Source organism: Molossus molossus, unplaced genomic scaffold (assembly GCF_014108415.1).
Source record: "Molossus molossus isolate mMolMol1 unplaced genomic scaffold, mMolMol1.p scaffold_m16_p_4, whole genome shotgun sequence".
Taxonomy (NCBI): Eukaryota; Metazoa; Chordata; class Mammalia; order Chiroptera; family Molossidae; genus Molossus; species Molossus molossus.
Genome location: NW_023425377.1, coordinates 58742182 through 58761464, shown reverse-complemented (window position 1 = coordinate 58761464; position 19283 = coordinate 58742182). Strand labels below are relative to the sequence as shown.

The 19283-nt window shown below is 39.7% G+C and overlaps 1 protein-coding gene across 7 annotated transcripts in view; it reads right to left on the bottom strand.

Moving 5' to 3' along the window:
* EBF2 (EBF transcription factor 2) overlaps positions 1-19283 on the bottom strand; it is a 198180-nt gene that overhangs the window by 41663 nt on the left and 137234 nt on the right. For 4 of the 7 annotated variants that reach the window (XM_036240192.1, XM_036240195.1, XM_036240196.1 and 1 more), the window contains 4 exons: positions 18419-18500; positions 3447-3564; positions 1564-1694; positions 515-641 (listed from right to left, as the gene is read on the bottom strand). In XM_036240192.1, coding sequence (XP_036096085.1) covers positions 515-641; positions 1564-1694; positions 3447-3564; positions 18419-18500 — 458 coding nt within the window. Of the gene's footprint in view, positions 1-514; positions 642-1563; positions 1695-1961; positions 1981-3187; positions 3191-3441; positions 3565-18418; positions 18501-19283 lie in introns of all 7 variants that reach the window. The other 3 variants (XM_036240193.1, XM_036240198.1, XM_036240194.1) reach the window with 2 other exon arrangements.

Below are 19283 nucleotides of genomic sequence, written 5' to 3'. Positions count from 1 at the left end.
ATAAGGACCATGTTATATGTCCTTGTGCCTTACATCTAGAAAAGGTTGTAGATACAAGGCACACATTCAACAAATATTGAGATTATATAATAGATAATTTATACTTTCATAAAATTTTAAGACAATTTGAATCACTCTGCAGCATCAATGGGCAACTTCCATGAAGGCTTTTCAAGAAAACTTAGTTATATCCAGCAACTTTGTCTAATTTTTTAATCTGGTTGCTTAGATAAAGGTCTGCTCTAGCAAGGTTCCAGCAGAGTTAAAGTTATAAGGATGTACTCCTGAGATAAGCTGTCACAACCATCTCCCAGACTGTGCAGAAATTGCTTAAGTGAAATACAAATTTAGAATCAAGTCTATACTTCCCTATTCAATGCCTTTTACCCAGTCCACTCTTCCACACCAGTGGAAAGACCTAGTCAAGGAAGAATGATTAAAAAGTAGAGAGATTGGGAATTAGACCAAAGATGAACCAGGGGCAAGTCCCCTTTGGAATCATTTTCTCACTCACCTGTGTAAATAAACCTCCCTGGAGCTCCTTTGCAGAACTGTTTGGATTTATAAGATAAAGTCACTTCCACTACTCCAGGGATGTGCCGAGGAGGAGTCTGCACTCTGATGGCATGAGGAGTTATTAGCTGAGGAATGAATGGACAGAGAAATAAAACATCTATTATAGTATCACTGAGGATACTGACAACATGAGGATCTCCCACAACTACTCCCACCAGGGCAAACTGATGTAGTCATGGCACCCCAAATGCTCTGAGTGCTCTGTCCCTGTCTCCTACTTGTTTCTCTCTCACATCCTGGAATTTCCTCTCAACCTAACCAATGTAGGTCCTTTCCTTCCTACTAGCCCCGCTCAAGTCCCTCCCACCTCTTGTGCCCACCTCACCCCCATCCCTGTAATCATGCCCTCCCCCTAATTCCTACACTACTATGACCTCACATATTGATTTGGCATCTTCCACAGCATCATTAGTTATCCTTCTATAATGTGTCTTGGTAGTTTTATCATTATGAAAGTAGAACGTATTCACTTTAGAAAACTTGGAAATTACAGAAAATATATGAAAAAATATTAACATTGCATAAACTGAGACAATCATTATTAATTTTTGGTGTATTTCTAGTACTTTTCTAGGGATGTGTGTTATGCAATTAGATTATACATTTTCATACAATGTTGTTCTGATTTTTTTTCTATTTAGCATTATATCATAAATATGCACCCTTCTCCTAGTCTTTAGAATTTTTTCAAATAGTGTAATGATACTCCATCATCTATTTAGCCATTCTTTTATTACTCAATATCCAGGATATTCCTAATTTTTTATAATTATAAGTAATACTGCAATGAATATTTATCTTTTTAAGGTACCTGTGCCTGCAATAAATTGTGGTTTACATGTGGTTAATTTTTGGTGCTCTACTCATAGTAAGTACTCAACAATGTGCATTCATGCTGCTGATACAACAGGAATTACTAGTTTAAAACCCAGAGCAAAACAATCTTTGGGCACAAGAAAATCAGGAAAGCAAGTTGTCCTTGCCTACCTCGCTCCAAACAAGCATGGTCCCAAACACCACTTGGAGGCCATCAAAGAAATTGTCCCCGATGATGATGACCATGGCCCCTCCTGTGGTCCAGCCTTCACTTGGGCTAATGGCTTTGATGCAGGGGGTAGCTAAAAAGACAGAAAAGTCAGGTCTGCTCTTTGGTGGTTGAGGTTTGGAATTTGGGGAACTGCCTGCTCTTAAAAGCTGTTGGTCATTCTAAGAAGATCAAGTTGAGCTTTGCTGACTTGCCATCATTCCTTTTTTTTTTTTTTGCATTCATCTTTAGATAGAGCGGGATGGAGAGAGGGAGGAAGAGAGAGAGAGATACGTCGATGTGAGAGAGACACATCAAGTAGCCGCCACCCACACAACCCCAACCAGGGCCGGGGACAAACTGCAATCGAGGTACGTGCCCTTCGTGGGAACCGAACCCAGGACTCCCTGGTCCGCAGGCCGATGCTCCAACCACTGAGTCAAACTGGCCAGGGCTTGCCATCATTCCTTAATTGGTTGTTGGTTTTCACCAGGTCATTAAAGCCTAATGAGTTGACCACTATGTATGAAAACATGGAACACTTAGCTAATTGTGCAAAGGGTGTTTTTAGAACTTGTTATTTTCCCCCATATTTTTATAAGTTGACTACACTGGAAACGTGTAAATCCCTTTTCTCTTTCCACCTCCTCTGCACCAAGATGTTAAGATTTATAAGGCCTGCTAACATGCTACAGAGAGAAGGAGAAAGCTGAATCTGTCATAGGTGAAGGTTTTTTTCAGCTCTATCAAGAGACAATTTCTAATCACTTTCCTAACTTTGTAGGAAGGATTTTGCCCCTTCTTCCATATGTTTGAGGCCTCTGGACTTTACATCCCAACAGGAACCCAATATGGTTTTCAGGCCATAACTAAAGTCAATCCATCACTCCATTTCCAAAGCTGACAGGGTCAAAGGTGGAAGAGAACTTTGGCAGGACTCCAAAAACATGAGCCCCCTTTGAACAGCCAGTCAATCACATCCAATCAGTCAAAAGAAACTGGATGGGTTCCTAGTTCTGAACCCTGGGGTTTTCTTCTCCCCTTCAGTGCCCACTGTGGGAGAATTAACACCACTCCAAATTCTTTACTGATTCAATCATTTTCTTTCAGTTCATTAATTCCTATTTTAAATGATACAAGACACATTTTAAAGGGTGAGTTGGGGTGGGGGCTGGTGGGCAGTGTACAGCCAAACATCACACTAAAATAGTCCCTGATTTCACTACTCATGTAGTCCATGAGCTCCTGCACCAGTGAGCAGGGAGTGTGGAAGAAAAGAGAACTTGGGCGGGGTTTAGGTTTGTCAGTTATCTTCCTCAATATACTTAAATTTTTTAGACAAGCTGAAGTTTAACAGTTACCAGTATTTCTAATTACTTTAATGCACTTGGAAAACTACCCAGAGCAGACCATGATTTCTTCTAGTCCAAGCAAACAAAAATCAATTAGTGTCAGTTTCATTCTGCACATTGTTTTGTTTTGCCCACACTCTGTTTAAGGGCACATCTGACACTTATTCATACATGTCTGGCACTGTAATGTTCCTGTTTAACTAAGATGTCATAGGCCTACATTTGCCTTAAATACCTGCTTAGCAAAAATAAAACCACAGAACCAAATGGAACAGACTGAGGCATGGGGGCTCAAGCACTGCCAGGAGATGGGGGGGGGGTGGGCGGCCAACAGAGCAGGCAGGAGTCAGTGTTTACAATTTCACTTTAAAATCCACATGGTCTTGTGTACTTTCTACAATCCTACTCAGAGACATAAATTTGAAATTCAAACAAGGAAATTGTGGAGAATGTCATTTGTCTGCCTTTCTCGGCTCAGCCGCTGAGTGCCCTACCTTCTGCCGGGTCCAGTCTTCTGGCTCTCCGCCCATGCTTCGAGTTGTTATGAACAAACATGTTGTCGGAAACAGCCAGCACATGTCCATCCACATTCACTGTTGTTGACAACACAACCTGCATTTTTAATGTATAAAAAGGGTGGGGGGCAGGGGGTGGAGTTAGTTTCATATAAAGTAGTACATGTACCAGAATTCTGTTTGTCAGATTCCCATATGACTAACCAGAAATGGAACACGATTTGGGGACAGGGCCATGCTTTTGGTATTGCACCTCCTCCTATGATTATGGCAGAGCTTCATGGAAAAAGAGACCCTTTGTCCATGAGCTGTCATGTATTTGTGTTCAGACTATGTCCAGATGATAAAATGGGGAAAGTGGCTATCTGCCTGCTGGTTCTACAAATATATTTCTATATGGGAAGGCTTGGACAATCATTCCCAGCTGACCCTCGTGCTGTCCTCATAGCAAGGAGCTGATTGTGTGTGATGAGGAAGCTAAGATCTAAGCACCAGCTGGGAGGTCATTTCTTCAAGCTCAGAAATGGGTTCTAGCACCTGTGACATGTGCTAATGTAATGCTGGCCTGGAGGTGCTTCCTGGGGACTTGTTTATAGTGTCCCTGCCCACTAGAGAGCAGTGGCAGAGATGCTCAGACTTTGGTGAGAAGGTCAGGTTGCTGGAATCCAGCGTTGAGAAGGCAGGTCATTCAGCATCTAACCAGAAGAAGGGGAAGAGATGGGCATGGAGCAATGCAAAGCACGGATTTGAAGTCAGAAAAACTAAACTCAAATCCTACACCTGCTGCTTCCTAACTTGTAACTTTGGACAAATTACAAACCTTTTCAAATCTCTATGTTTCTTATCTGTAAAACATAAACAATGCCAATCCCTCAAGGGCTGAATGAGACAAAATAAGGATAAATACATGTAGAGCTTTTGATGTAGGGCCTGGATTAGTTCCCTTCCTAACTGCCTCACCACTGCCTTGTTCAACTAGTCAAGAGGACAAATGACATTACTCACTGAGCCTCTCTCATAGTCTAAGCTCTGGGAAACTCTCTAGAAAGAGGGACACGGGGACTAGAGACCAAAAGTTACAAGACATGATCCCTGCCCTCAAGGAGCTTACTTTCAAACTGGAGAAGCATGGCTAACACATAAAACAAGTAGGGCAAGGAATGAGATTCAATTGAATTCTCTGTGTGAGCTGCAGATCTGGAGTGTAGGAGGAGTTCACAGAGGGTATTGGCGAAGGTAGGAGTAGTAGGGACAGTGCAGCACAATTGAGTGGACCCAAAGTACCCTCCACCAATTTACTTGATCCAGCAATGCAAAGCACGGAAGATGAACCATCCTAGATATGAGTTTACTTGTCAGTTATGCACAGCAATTTTTTTTGAGAAAAGAACTTGTTATATACATATTCATGCATATGTATAGGCTATTTTTTCATCCTGAGGATATGTTTTTATTGATTTTTTTTTTTATCCTCACCTGAGGATATTTTTCTGTTTTTTGTTCAGGTAGAGTGGGAGGGAGAGAGAGGAAGAGAGAGAGAGAGAGAGAAACATTGACGTGAAAGGGACACATCGAGCGGCTGCCACCCTCATGACCAACCAGGGCCGGGGACAAACTGCAACCGAGGTATGCGCCCTCAGCGGGAACCAAACCCGGGTCTCTCTAGACCGCAGGCCAGCGCTCTAACCACTGAGAAAAACTGGCCAGGGCTGTTTTCATTGATTTTTTAGAGAGAGAGGAAGGGGAGGGGGGGAGAGAGAGAGAGAGATATAGATAGAGAGAGAAAGAAACATTGATGTAAGAAAATAACATTGATCAGTTGCCTCCTGTACAAGCCCCAACCAGGGATTAAAACTACAACCCATATATGTGCCCTGAGTGAAAATTGAGCCTGCAACCTTTTTGATGCACAGGACAGGGCATTCGTGCACATGTACAGACTTTTTGAGGAAAGGCATTGAATAGGTACATATACAAGGAGCTGTATTTGAAAAGGACTCTCTCTATCTGCTCCCAAGTTAACTTTTCTGATATTCTACTTGTAATTTTCTGCCATGTCTTCCTTGCTTATTAAATGAAGGGGGAAATTTGACCCTGCCTTAGCTCCTAATATGAAATAAGATTTATTAAATGGCACTTAAAAATTTTTACCGTGGATAATTTCAAGTAAACAAAATAAACAGAATAGTATAATGAATTCCATTTTAGGTGAAATTTACATGCATTGAAATGCACAAATCTTAGCTGCACAATTTTGAGAAATGGATACATGCAGATAATCCACACCATACCAGGATTTTGAATATTTCCATCACCCCAGAAAGTTATCTTAGTCAACCCTACCCACTGTGCCCCTTCCTGAGGCAACACTCTTCTGATTTTTTTTTACCTTACATAAAGTTTTAGATGGTATTCCTTAAATATTTTAATATATATTTAATATATAATCATTGTCCACTTGGATGGAGTGAGAGTCAGTTCCAAAGTGAAAATTTCCCAAATGACATATATATACATTAATATATACTTTAATATAATAGGAGTTTGGGAAACCCCTAAAGCCATGAGTTCACAAAGTGCTTCACCTAGCCTGGTGCCGTAGGCATGGTAGTAGCATACAGGAAACCAAACTTAGACATAAGTGAGCTTTAATCATTCAACCCAAAAGCACTTACTAGATTCCTGCTATGTGTAGGGTATTGTGTCATGCCAGATTCTAGGATTATAACCAATGATCTGACTAGTTCAAAACCCAGCATAGTATTTCTCCAGTTGCCATTCAGAAAAGTATTATCAATATAATTGCTCACAATTGAGGGATACAGCCTGTCTAAGCCCGGGTCTGTTCTCAATTGTGTTCATGTATATATGTTAAGAGTCTGGGAAAAGTCCCTCCAGAAAGTTCCTATCATGTGGTGGCCACCATAAGATGGAGACATCCATCACTCTGGGTAAGTGTATGAGGCACAAGTCCTTATCAGGGCCACCTCAGCAGAGTACCATTGTCCAAGAAAGAGACAGGCTGTCTCCTGGTCGTGGGGTTAAGAAGAACATGAAGTTGAAAGTATTCACCTCTGCTTACCCCCTAAAAATAATAGGAGAAAGTGGAGAAAAAAAGAAGAATCAGACCACTTTGGTAAATTGTGTATGTGAACAGATTTTCAAAGACATAGCTGTCATCTCTAGAAAAAAAAACAAGAGGGTGCTTCAGGCTTTAATTGCACAGGGAGGGGACCCAGCCTGCCTGGGGATTATGTAGCTGTGAAGAGCATTCTCTCTGAGACCACTTTAATTCATTCCACAAGCTTCTTGTCATGCTGTACGCTAACGTTCCTCGTGCATTTCTGCCATAAAATATGAGGTTTTCTCGAGCCAGCTGATTTCATCATTGTCCACTTGGGTGGAGTGAGAATCAGTTCCAAAGTGAACATTTCCCAAATGACATACCCTGATGGTTCAGATGCACTTCATTATTTTCTATTAACAATGGAAATAAATTTTAATCTCTTGCTGGCTAGTGCTGGCCTCTCATGACAGCAAGGGAATTAACCTGAATTATTTCAGTGTCTGCAAAATTTATTACAAGATTTTAAATTATGTCCAAATGTATGTGCGTGTGTGTGTGTATATATATAGATACAAGACAAGTTCTTGTTTTTAATATTCTGAATATCTTAGACTCTAAGGTATCTAGAAGAGCCTTCCTATTCAACCAAATTTGCAAAATGAAAAGGATTTAATTCACAAACTCTACCACATGAAACCAGACAAGTTTGGTTGTTGTTCTTCCACATGGAGACACACACAGGTATGGACTTTCACCTACATTCACTCTACTTCTGGAAGAAGGAATGGCATTATGGAGGTGAAGATACATTTGGTACATTCAAAGCTCCAAATTTAACTTCCTTCACTGTTTTCTGATGAATGATGACAATAATGATATTATTCTCTTTGGAGAAGTTAAAGTTTCTGAATGTTTGAAGACTAAAGGAAGTGGAATGTGCATTCCAGCATCAGCTCACTCCCAGGCCTTCCCCTTCCACAGCCAACTTCTTTCCCTAGTGAGTATTTCCTGGGTCACGAAGGCTGACCTTTTCCATCTGGAATCAATCAGTCAACCCCTGACAACTTCCTGAAACACCTCACTCCATTTCCTGTTCTCTCCCCCTCTTTCTTTCCCCCTGGTTCGCTTCACTCTTGAAAACTGCAGGCCACAGCAGCTTAATGTTAGAGGGTCAGACACAGTTAGACTCCAAAACACTACACAAAGACACCTTTGACCTTCAAAAATCTTTACATCTTAGCTAAACAAATCAAGGTCAACATTTCTTACCATTACCTTGTTAACTATTTGTAGGCATCTTTGCCAACGATCTTCTGATCATATAACCATCAATACCACTTGTTCTCCTAAGATCATAAACTGATGTTTTAGAGGGTAGCAGCAAATTTAGTATTGACAAGGGGTGCCATTTGGATGTACCTGAAACTAAAAATCATGAGTATTATAACAAACATATGGAGAGTATTTCAAACAAAGGAACTTCTGTGCCTCACCATTGTCTCCCATCATCTAAACCTGATACCTAGTATTTTTTGGGCTGTCAGACTCTCTTGGCACCACCATTCTGCTGGCACAGCCCAAAACGATGCCAATTAGGAATACAGATGTCCACAGTTTGTGAAGGATGGATCCCCGGATTTTGCTGCTGACACTGGTGACAGCTTTCATTTGTTTCTCATAGTTGGTGTATCTGTGTTTCAGCTCCAAGCTCCAATAGGAAAGCCCGCAGAGTTGAAAATCATGCCATTGTATTTTATAGCTCTCTTCAACCGATACACTTCAATTCAACACAAAAGCAACAACCAATTATATTCATGCAAATATTCTATATGACATCGTAACTTTAAGCCAAACTTCCAAGAAAGAGAAGTAAGGATCAATTGGAATTGCTTGCTTTTTTTTTTTTTTTTTTTTAAGTGAAGGTAGTTTTTCACTTTTTGCAATTCCTTATTTTGCTTAGTGTGATCTCTAAATTTTGGTGAGGCCAGATCAATAAACAGACCAACTCAAGAGGAACAGTGTAGATTCCACGTTGAATCATAAAATTAAATAGTAGTTTTAACTGAGTATATAGAAATAGAAATATAAAAAGTTTGTCTCTACCCTTGAAAAATAGCAGAAAGTCTTAAGAACAAAATCTACGACTGTGTTAGCAATTTGCTAAAAGTACTCAAGAAAACTGATTAGCTTTCTCAAATTATATTTTTCTTCTCATTACCCCAAAGTACTCCCATGTCCCTCACTCTAATAATTTATCCAAAGCAGGAGCTGAGTTGTAAAGAGCTCTTTTCTGCCTGTAAAAGGCCTCAGTGGGAGTTATTTTTTAGGTGGACACATTGGTTAATCTGCCTGTACAGCTAATTTTCCAATAGAGGACCTGTTTCTTTAGTATCAGAATGAAAGCATGTGGCATCGGTACTTTTACCAAAATGACTTATTCCCATCTTTGTGTTAATTTTATGACCACTCTGAAATATCTTTGGCTTTTTGGAACATCAAACTTTTTTTTTTTTTTTAATATTTATCCTTCTCAAAGCTCTATGATATAGTTAAGTGACATAAATCAGAGGGATAACCCGCTTGGATCCTCCTCCTAGCCAGCTTTTCTGAGCTCATGCCTAGCTGTTCCTAAAAAGAGCCTATGTCTCGCACAGGGGGGTAAAAGGAAAAGAAGAGTCAAAATGAAAAAGGTGTGGAATGACTAAATGGTCTGTTTTTGAAGAAGACAAGAATCCCAGTATCTATAGATCCTGGGTAATAATTACCTTGGTTAGAACCTCCCTGTATGAATCAGAGTTCTTGCTTTAAAAACACACCAAATTCTACAATTAGACACATTTCTCTTCCATTTCAGTGAGGGTCATGCACCTCCTAGATGAATGTGGGGCCTTTGGTAGTTTAATCTCAGTAAAGCTACAATACATAACATTTATAACACACTCACAATGGAAGACTCTGATAACTACTTACAAACACGGGTACACTGAGCTAAATAAAATGGTCTTGAAAATTCCTGTTATTTTGCCAAGTTTGGAAAAAAATTCTTTATGACATTTTACATCTGGAAATGGAATTAAATTCATGATGTGCTTTTCTCTTATAACTGTTCAGTTGCTATATATGTTATTTCAGCTTTCCCAAAGCATAACTATTATGTGGGATTTTATTTTCCACCTGTGGAAGGAGGAAAGAGGCATAGAGACCATTAAAAGGACAGAGAAAGTCAAGACAGACTTCTGGTTGTGGTGGGCAACCAGGTTTGGAGTCCATATCGTGAGAAGAAATAGTCTGCTGGTGTTTTTATATGCTGGCTAATCCTCACATCGACAAGGGGACTCTGATGAAGCAGTTTGTCTAAGCCTCCACAAATTCAGCCCAGGCTAACAACAAACAAGTTGGCTACTGCAAATTATGTTTCTCTTTACCACTTTATTCTTGGCACATGTAATTTTCAAACCAGGTTTAAAGCCCAGATTCTCCTTTGTTACTGGACTCCAGAGTCACCTCTAAACCCCTGCCCCACAAGTATGGATTTTGTCATCTTTTAAACAGAAATTCCCAGAATTCTTAGCCATCACTGTTGTTTCACAATCCCTAAGGCCAAATTTTTTGTTCAGTTAAGTATCAAGTACCAAATGAGAGAACACAAGGTTGATTGCTGCTGACACAGATGTGGGGCATTCTGGGGTTGCTCACACCGAGGGAGGGGGCACTGTGGCATGAATGACATATCTCCTGAGAAGATACTTTCTTAAATAACCAGACAGTGCTGTGCTTTAATCAGTGAGAGGTTCTGTTTGACACTCCCAGGCCCCGTGCTACATGCCACGGAGGTTCACAGAAAACACTGTCATTACCTCAAGGAGCTGCCAGGTAGTTGATGAAGCATAACAGACACTACATACAATCAGATAATATTACTATAGATAACACACAATGGAGACTCAATTGTGTGGCCATTGTGTACTATAGGAGTCCAAAGGTGGGAAAAATTAACCTGAGCTGAAGGCAGTAACAACACTTTCAGGAAGGAAATGAGATTTGAGATAAGTCTTGAAGAGTTGAAAAAATCTTGCTCTACAACTCGAGGTTCCTGAAATGGTTATTTGGGAACTTAAAAACAGCACTCCAGTGGCATATTTTGGCCAATTTTGCTTAGGATGGGACACCTTCTAGAGCATATCTTTTAAAAATTAGTGAAGTATGTATAGAAATCAAGTGGCAGTTTTTAAAAATCAGACTTTCATGTCATTGGGGAGCCCAAAGGTCATTAACCTGTTTACAACTAAATTTCCCTTCGTCTCAAAGGCCACGGACACTTGCTACTTCCAGCTGACCTCATTTTACTCCATTGACCTCATTGCTTTTCCCATCTAAAATGTATGCCAAGCAGAATGGTATGGTCAAGGGCAGTATTTTACTAGTAAACATTTTGAGGGCCCCAGAGGAGTCTTAACATTTTTTATGTCATTTTGATTTGGCTAGGCCATTCCCTTCCACAAAACTCTGCCCCCAGGGACCTCATGAATCACCTGTTATCCATCAAAAATCAGGACCATGTAGGCCCCATAAGCAGTTTAAGAAAGTAGGCCCTCTTGTTGCAAAACTAAAAGAGCTTTACTTTCCAGGAAGTTCTACATCTGATTGTTTTTTAACATGTTTAGGTTTTAGTGTCCAAACTGAAGTCTCCTAAAATGTTTGAGTGTTTAGGCTTTGTTTCCACCTTGCTGAAATCCCACATATCCTTTCCCCAAAGTTATATAGGCAACTACCTACATGCATTTGTCTCCCTTTTCTCCCACAAATAACTCAAAACACATTTCCTAGGTGAGTTGGTCAAAATTCTTAGCACCCTGATTCTTATCCCTATTTGAGGTACCAAAAGTCAGAGTGGAGTGGCAGAAGGTTATACCAACAAGCAGAATAGCTTGAAGGCTACAGAAAGCCTTCCCAAGCTTAAAATATTAGACTAAATTAAAAATCCTCAGACCCTCAGAGGTGTGTTTGTTTGTTTTTTTCTGACTCCAAATAGGTAATTATTATTTCTTAAATAGGACTATCTGGTTTGTTTTACTACCAGATCATGTACTCAACTGTTGAGGCCACAGACAAGTGATTTTCATTACATGCTTTGAGCCACTGGTCAGTAGCACAGCAACCTTCAAATGGTGGATGAGATCACAGAGCAGCTGGAGTAGCTCTTGAAATGACAGATTTGAACTGAAGAAACCTGCAGGCAGCTGGAGCTATATTAAATTTTTACCATTTGGACTTAATTTAAACTCTCGTTTCCCTCTTCAACGGGTGTGAGAGAAACATTCAACATTTTTTATTTAAGAAAAATAGATGGCGGTGCTATTAAAAAGTTTTATATAAGAGCTGGGCATTTAAAAAATTCGTAAGGGTTTGTTGGATGGATCTTGGCCCTATTCCAAGACATGAGTAGCCCTGCCCTTTGCTCTTGCATCGTTTAGTCAAACAGACTAATGGCTCGCGGCCGGCTGCGTATAAGAGGTGTCTTTGTCATCTAATTAATTTCTCTATTGTTCCTGTGTAGTTGTTGCATCCAGCAGATTTCACTAACAGGCTTGAGGCCTCTCACACTATCCAATTGCCCGGACAATGTCAGTCCCTGATGGAGGAGATCTTCATGTCTTCCATTCCCTTCTCCCACCACTGTGCACTTCTCTCTTCTTCAGAGTTCTGACAAACCTACTGCATGTAACTTCACAAAGCACCAACCCTTTTCTTCACACTTTTCCAGTCCCCTTCAAGATACCCTTCAAGGAGGCCTATCCTGGGATTGTGCGCAAACCCATCCAAACAAACAGGAATCAACTAACTCAGGGCTGATGGCATTCCCGACCTGGTCCCTGAAATGACTTTTCTTTCACTAAAAATGTATGTGCTTCTCCATGCATCTTGAGCTCTTATCTCTTGAAGTAAAGGATGACAATACCTGTATTTGTATTTTGGTGCTCTCTCTAGCTTAACTGTATTAAAAATGATTATTTTTGTAGACCTAATCTAAAAAAGGAGGTGAACTCCTAAAGTATTGTAGGAGGTGAACTTGAGATACTCGAGTCACTCAGCAAAGTTCAGCAAATGGTGGAAAGAACCTTCTGATAATTATAAGAAAGTTGTAAGTTTGAATGAATGAGTTCCTTTAAAATGATTCTAGGGTTGGAGATGTGTCAAGGCACCTGCTACCAACTCCAGAATGATTAATGTACAAGTTGGTTTTTACCATATGATAGAAAATACTCCAGCCTTGGATAGTGGTCATGTCTGTTTAAAATAGAGTCCTTTTGAGGCAGGAGGGAAAAACTTGGCACCCAGGCCTCTAAGCTTCCCAATCTCAAGTAAATGATCTACTGACGTTTAGTGTCCTGTTACAGCTGAAGCTGTGAAAAAACTTGAAATTATTGGAAAGAGCATCACACTTGCTATTATTATAATGGTAGCTGTTATTTAGCTCCCACATCACCCCTACTTTACCACACCACTGAGTTCCAAAAGGCAACATAAGACAAATGGTACCATGATGGGCCCCTGTGCTTCAAGGCCAACCACTCAAAGACCCCAGAGAAGCACAGCTAAGCTATGTAAGTCACTTATCTTATGTATCTCTCCACTAGAATGTAAGTCTCTCAAGGGAGAAGAATTTTATCTGTTTTGCTAATGTATCTCCAGCACCTAGGATAGTGCCTGGCACATAGAATTTCCTCAATAGTGGTTCCATTAATGAATAAATGAATAAGCGCATCTATGTTTTCACTGGCACTTGGAGCAGACCCAGCCAGCCTATCTATGAGAGTGATGCAGCAACAATAGCCCTGATTGTTGTCAATTTCCACTGTGTCTTAGAATTTGAATATGGAAAATGACAACATGCCTGATTCCTCCTATTCTTGGCTTGAATTTCTTCTGGATTTTCCAACTGCCTGCTCTCCACTCACAATGCAGAGAAATAAAGAATGGGGTTCATTATGTCTTAACAGGCCTGTCAGCTTAAACTAGACATACATTTCTTTTCCTTTCCTTCACTGAGCTGTTAATCTGGGTGTTTCTCCTAATTGTTCCATTTCAAGGAAGGCAGAAGTGATTTTCTGCATGCATGGTACATGGATTAAGGTACTTTGGGGGCCTTGGAAATATTTTCTTTTTTCCCTTCCTTCTTTCTTTTCTTTCACTTTTTAAAAATATTTATCTCTCAGAAATTCATCCAATAACAATTTATTGAGCTCTACAAAGTGGCTGGCATTGTGCTAGGCATTGGGGAGAAATACAAAAATAAATAAAACATACTAATTACCCTCAAGCAGCACAGTCTATTAGACAAACAATAATTACAAGACAATGTAATCAATTGTGTTGGAGAAGCTTGTGGAGAATGGTGTGTTGGCACAGAAGAAGGAATCAGTAGGTCTGACAGGAAGTCAGAAAATGCCTCACAAAGGAGGTACACTCAAGTGTAGTCTTGAAGCATGAGTAGAAAACACAAACTTCAGAGGGGTGAAGAGTTCTCAGGCAGAGGGAAGGACACGTGGAGAAGTTTGAAGTAATATCCCATGTAGTAGAAACCAAGGAGGAGTGCCTGTTAAGTGTGGGCACGTGGAAACATCAGATGTGCTTTCCTGGTCCAATAATATGCATAAGCCATGCCCTTGTCTATGGACAGTAGATATTTATAACATATAGTAAGCAGAGTGACAATTTTAAAAAGATAATTTTAGCAGTTGTGCTGAGGGTGGATTAGCCAAAGAAGGAGTAGAGAGGCCTTTTGCAGTTTTTTTGGGAGAGGTGTGTTTAACAGATACTTAGAAGGAGGAAGTGACACTTTCACAGTAAATGAGGAGAGCATGGTTCTGCTGTGAACATGTACCCATTAGTCATCTAAGCAAAGATGCCCAGGAAGGAGGCAGAGGTGTATATCTGCAGCTCCAGAGAAGGGTGACATCTGAGGAATGGATTCAGGCATCATTTGGGATCTAACGACATTTAAAGCCAAGAGAGTGGGAAGATCATCAGGAAAAGTCTTCAGTGAATAGGTCCCCATCATAAGGATTAAATTGCATGAAGGATGACTATTGGGTCAGCATTCTGTGGAACCCTAAGAAATGTTTCAAGAGGTCTGAGAACCCCTGACATTTTAAGCAAAACTTTGTTAAAATGTAGATTTTTGTCGGGATAGAAACTATAACTTTTACCAAACTCTCAAAGGGGTCTGAGCCAAAAAAGGGTTAAAGTCCACTGTGTTTCAATAAATATTTTATATATGCCCATGATACTTAGTACTTAAATGAAATTAAAGAGAGGTATGATTCAGGCTGGAAAATAAGTTCTATTCTGTTCAGATCAAATCACAAAAGAATAGTTCACATTAAAAGTATGTTTGTTCATATAACAAAAGTGGAGGATTGAAATATTTGTCTATGTGGCTTCAAATTATTACCTTTTCTTTCTGAATGAGATATCTATTCCAGGAATTCTTAAATCACCACCCCTTCAGCTCATTCTCCCCACCACCATGATTACATACTACCTCTGGTTTTGTTTCATATTTTGAACTTGATCCAAATTTCTCACTTGATCATCACAGCACATAGTCAAGCTTTTCTCCTTAATAGCCTTCTTTACATAAAAGAGCTTTTATTGTAGGTTATATTCTTAATACAATCTGAGTAGAGCATAAAATTTGCCACTTCTTTTCTGTATTGAAGGACACTTTCCATAAAGTGAAAAGATAATGATGGAATGAGAAAAAGTATTTACAAATCACTTACTTATCTGATAAGGGCCCAGTAGCCTCACTGTATAAAGAACTCTAACAACTCAACAATAAAAAGACAACCCAATTTAAAAATGGGCAAAGGATTTGAATAGACATTTCTCCAAAGAAGATTCATAAATGGTCAATAAGTACATGAAAAGATGGTCAAAATCTTAGTCATTAGGGAAAGAAAATCAAAACTACATTGAGATATCACTTCACATTCAGTGGATGATGAGAATTAAAAAAAAGAAAATAACAAATGTTGGTAAAGATATGGAGAAATTGGAACCTTCATACATTACTGATAATAAAAATGGTACAGCTACTGGGGAAACCAGTTGGCAGTTCCTCAAAAAGTTAAAGATAGAGTTACCATATGACCCAGAAATTCTACTTTTAGATATATACTCAAGAGAATTGAAAACATTTGTTCACAAAAATAATTGCACACAAATGTTTATAGTAGCATAATTTATAAAAGCCAAAATGTAGAAACAATCCAAGTGTCAATCAACTGATGCAAAGTTTAACAAAATGTGGTGAATTTTTACAATAGAATATTATTCGGCTATAAAAAAGAATGAAGTACTGAACAGCAAGGATGAACCTTGAAAGAAACCAGACACAAAAGTTCACATATTGTATGATTCTGCTTATATAAAAAGTCCACAATTGACTAATCCATAGAGACAGAAAGTAGATTAGTGGTTGCCAGTGGGTGGGGAGAAAAGGGAATTGGAAAGTGTGGGGTTTCTTTTTGGGATGATGGAAATGTTCTGGAATTGTATAATGGTGATAAGTTGCGCAAACATTGTGAATATATTAAATGCCACTGAATTGCACACTTTATTTTATTTTATTTTATTTTATTTGGTAGGTGCCCCTAGCAGAAACCAAACCCGGGACTTTCTGGTCCGCAGGCCGATGCTCCAACCGCTGAGCCAAACCGGCCAGGGCTGAACTGCACACTTTAAAATGGAAATAGTTAAAATGGTGAATGATATGTTATATAAATTTTATCTCAATAAAAACTGCAAAAAATCCCCCCTGCCAATTGTCTGTAGCTCTACTCCGGAAATAAGACAATCATAGAATTTATAAACATTTTTAAAAGATCTTTTCCCTTGTCTTTGCAAAAGTCAAATACTTTCACATATAATAAAAATTACTCATCATTTGAGATCAGCAATATTTATTATAACCCTGTTAAAAACTCAAGCACATTGAAAATTTACTTAATAAATAAGTAAAGAAGTGAGGAAATATTGACACATATTTGCTTAATGAGTACATTTCTACAATTTGGTACAAATAAAATGACAAGGAAGTCTATTAAAAGCCTCCTCAACTTTATAAGAGTATTCTCAAATTTTAAACGTTGAAAGTAATGGTAGAGTACAGACTGACAATCCCCAGAAGAGGGGGTGGCGGGGGAGAGATAAACCACAGAACTTGTATACATGTATGCATGAACAATGGACATGGACAACAAAACTGGGGACAGGGTAGGGAGAGAGGGGGAGGGGGGAATCAGTGGGGGGAAAGGAGAAACATCTGTAACACAAATAAACTAATTAATTTAAAAAAAGAAAGAAAGAAAGAAAGTAATGGTAGAGAATACGGAGGTAAGAATCCACATTACCATTTTTTTTCCTGCTTCTGTTTCTTCCAGAAGTGAAAGCTAAGCTTTGGTCATTCAGGCACTTCAGAATTCTTTTGAATTTCACACTTTTTTTTTGGACTGAAATTAATATGTTTCCATAATAGTGAGTACCATTAACTTCCCCCTGCACAATTTTCCTCCTTGATCCCCAAGACAGCTCTTTGTATTTCTATTTGTCTTCATATCATACAGCATGGAGAGGAGGGAGGGGTTTAATTTTTTAAAAGGTTGCTAATAATGTTAAATAACTAACAAAAATATGTCCTAGTCCCAGAAAGACTGTTTGATAGCCATGATGTGGTGAAAAATATTCTTTTCAAATTAGTTCTCTCTGGCCTGCGTGCGCATCCCTTCTCTTCGAATAACTCTTTCATTACTTAGTTCCTAAACAATAATTTGTGGCATCTAGTGTAAAATAGATATGTGCAGCCCCTTGTTCAGAAATTACTAAGAATTTCAGAAGAGCAACAGCAACAGCGCACACCTAGCCACGCACACCTCCCGGAGCCGTCCGGGCGGAGCTGAGTCCCACAGCTCGTCCTGACTCCGCGCTCCCACCTCCTTCTTGTGGTTACAGGCCAGTTCCTTCAACTCCCAGAACCTCATTTTCTTTACCTGAAACATGAGGCTAATCATTCCCCATCTCTCTCGTTGCTGCCAGGATTATTTTTTAGTCTCGAGTTTGAATACTATTGCTTAACGTGTTTTTTATTTTCCTGTGGGGAATGCGTGCTGTGTGTTCGATTGGGCATGAGTGGCAGGAAAGCCGTTTGGTGGATTAAATAAGGGTCCTTCAAAGAATAAGGAAGGGGGCCCGGGAAGGGCTGCTCTTCCTCTCATCTCCGACCTTATACACTTTGCCTCACTCTGTTTTTATTAGCTTGCATCCTCAGTACATCAGTGGCAAGGGTGATGAAACCGGTGGCAGATTTAACTGCCAGGCAGCTGGGTCACTGTCCCGTGGGTCTTGTTGTCATGCTGCGATCTTAAAGTGACCACGGCTGCTTGGGCTGCTGCTTTCCAAAAGACTCTGAGAGAGACCACTGAATAGTTAATCGGTGGAAAAGGGGAGAAAGAGGCTGTTGCTTGCAGAAAGCACAGAGATGCTGCTTTGAGAAATCCCAAGGTGGCTGAATATCAAGAACATGGTTCCTGCTGTGGGCAGCTGTGTGTGCAAAGGGCAGCCTGAGGGCTTAAAATCAAATCTCCAGCATGGGTTGGTGTCCTTCCCGTGGGGCTTTGACACTGGAGGGAGAAGGCCTAAACACTATAAGATGAAGAAACCCATAATGCTATCGATGAGGGAATATCGTTTACAGTTATCTTCTTTATTGTTAGCAACCTCAGTGAACCATGTGTTCTAAGAAAAGAAAAAGAAAAAGAAAGCTAAAGAGAGAGAAAACAGGATGATTTATTTCACAGGAAAAAATCTGTGGGCCCCTTACCTGAAACCTTCTCATGTCCCTTGGGTTTCCTGCTGTTTTCAAACAATTCTGATTGCACTTGAGGAAAAATTTTAAAAAGAATCTGTGAAAAGAAAGCCATGTGTTACATTTTTAAGTAAACATTTTTAAAGAGAGAATATCCATGCATTCTATTAGATTTGATTTGAGAGTGATTGTATTTCGGGTCTGGGGAATTTCAGCCAGCCCTGCCTGGGTAGGAACATTGCTGACCCTCGGCAATTTGCAAATTTGGATGTTTTCATTCACAAGTCAGCTCCATCACTGTGGAGGATTGTGAACTGGTTCCCAAGCTGGGTTCTGGTTTGTACACCCGCCCCAAATTGCTAGGGCACTCTTCCCCACACCCAGAAAAAAAAAAAAAAAAAGAAAGGAAAAAGAAAGGCTTCTAACGAGGCAGTGGCTCCTGCCGTGAAAAAATGTCTTGCTCCAAGGTTTAAAATGGCAGGACTTAGCCCAGAATCTCAGGGTCCCTCACGTATGTGGCTTTCCACTGGCCACACACACCTTCCTGCTCACACACCTCACACATACACCCTTACACACAGAGGGGACTTGATATTTTCAACCGATGTATATAAAAATCAGAAAATGTTATGTTACCACCCAAAGACAGAGTCAGTCTATGCACGGTTTTCACTAGAGTTTCTATGATTAATAAAAAATGTGAATGTCCTTTCACTCCTTCTATATATTATCCAGAAAATATGAAGGCACAGAATAATGGTCTGAGGTCATCATTTGTAAAACATATTTTTTAAAGCCAATATTCTCCTAAATAAACTATTTGTGCAATTTAAAAACTGGGCATCTTTAATCAGACAAGTACGTCCACCAAGAAAAATAG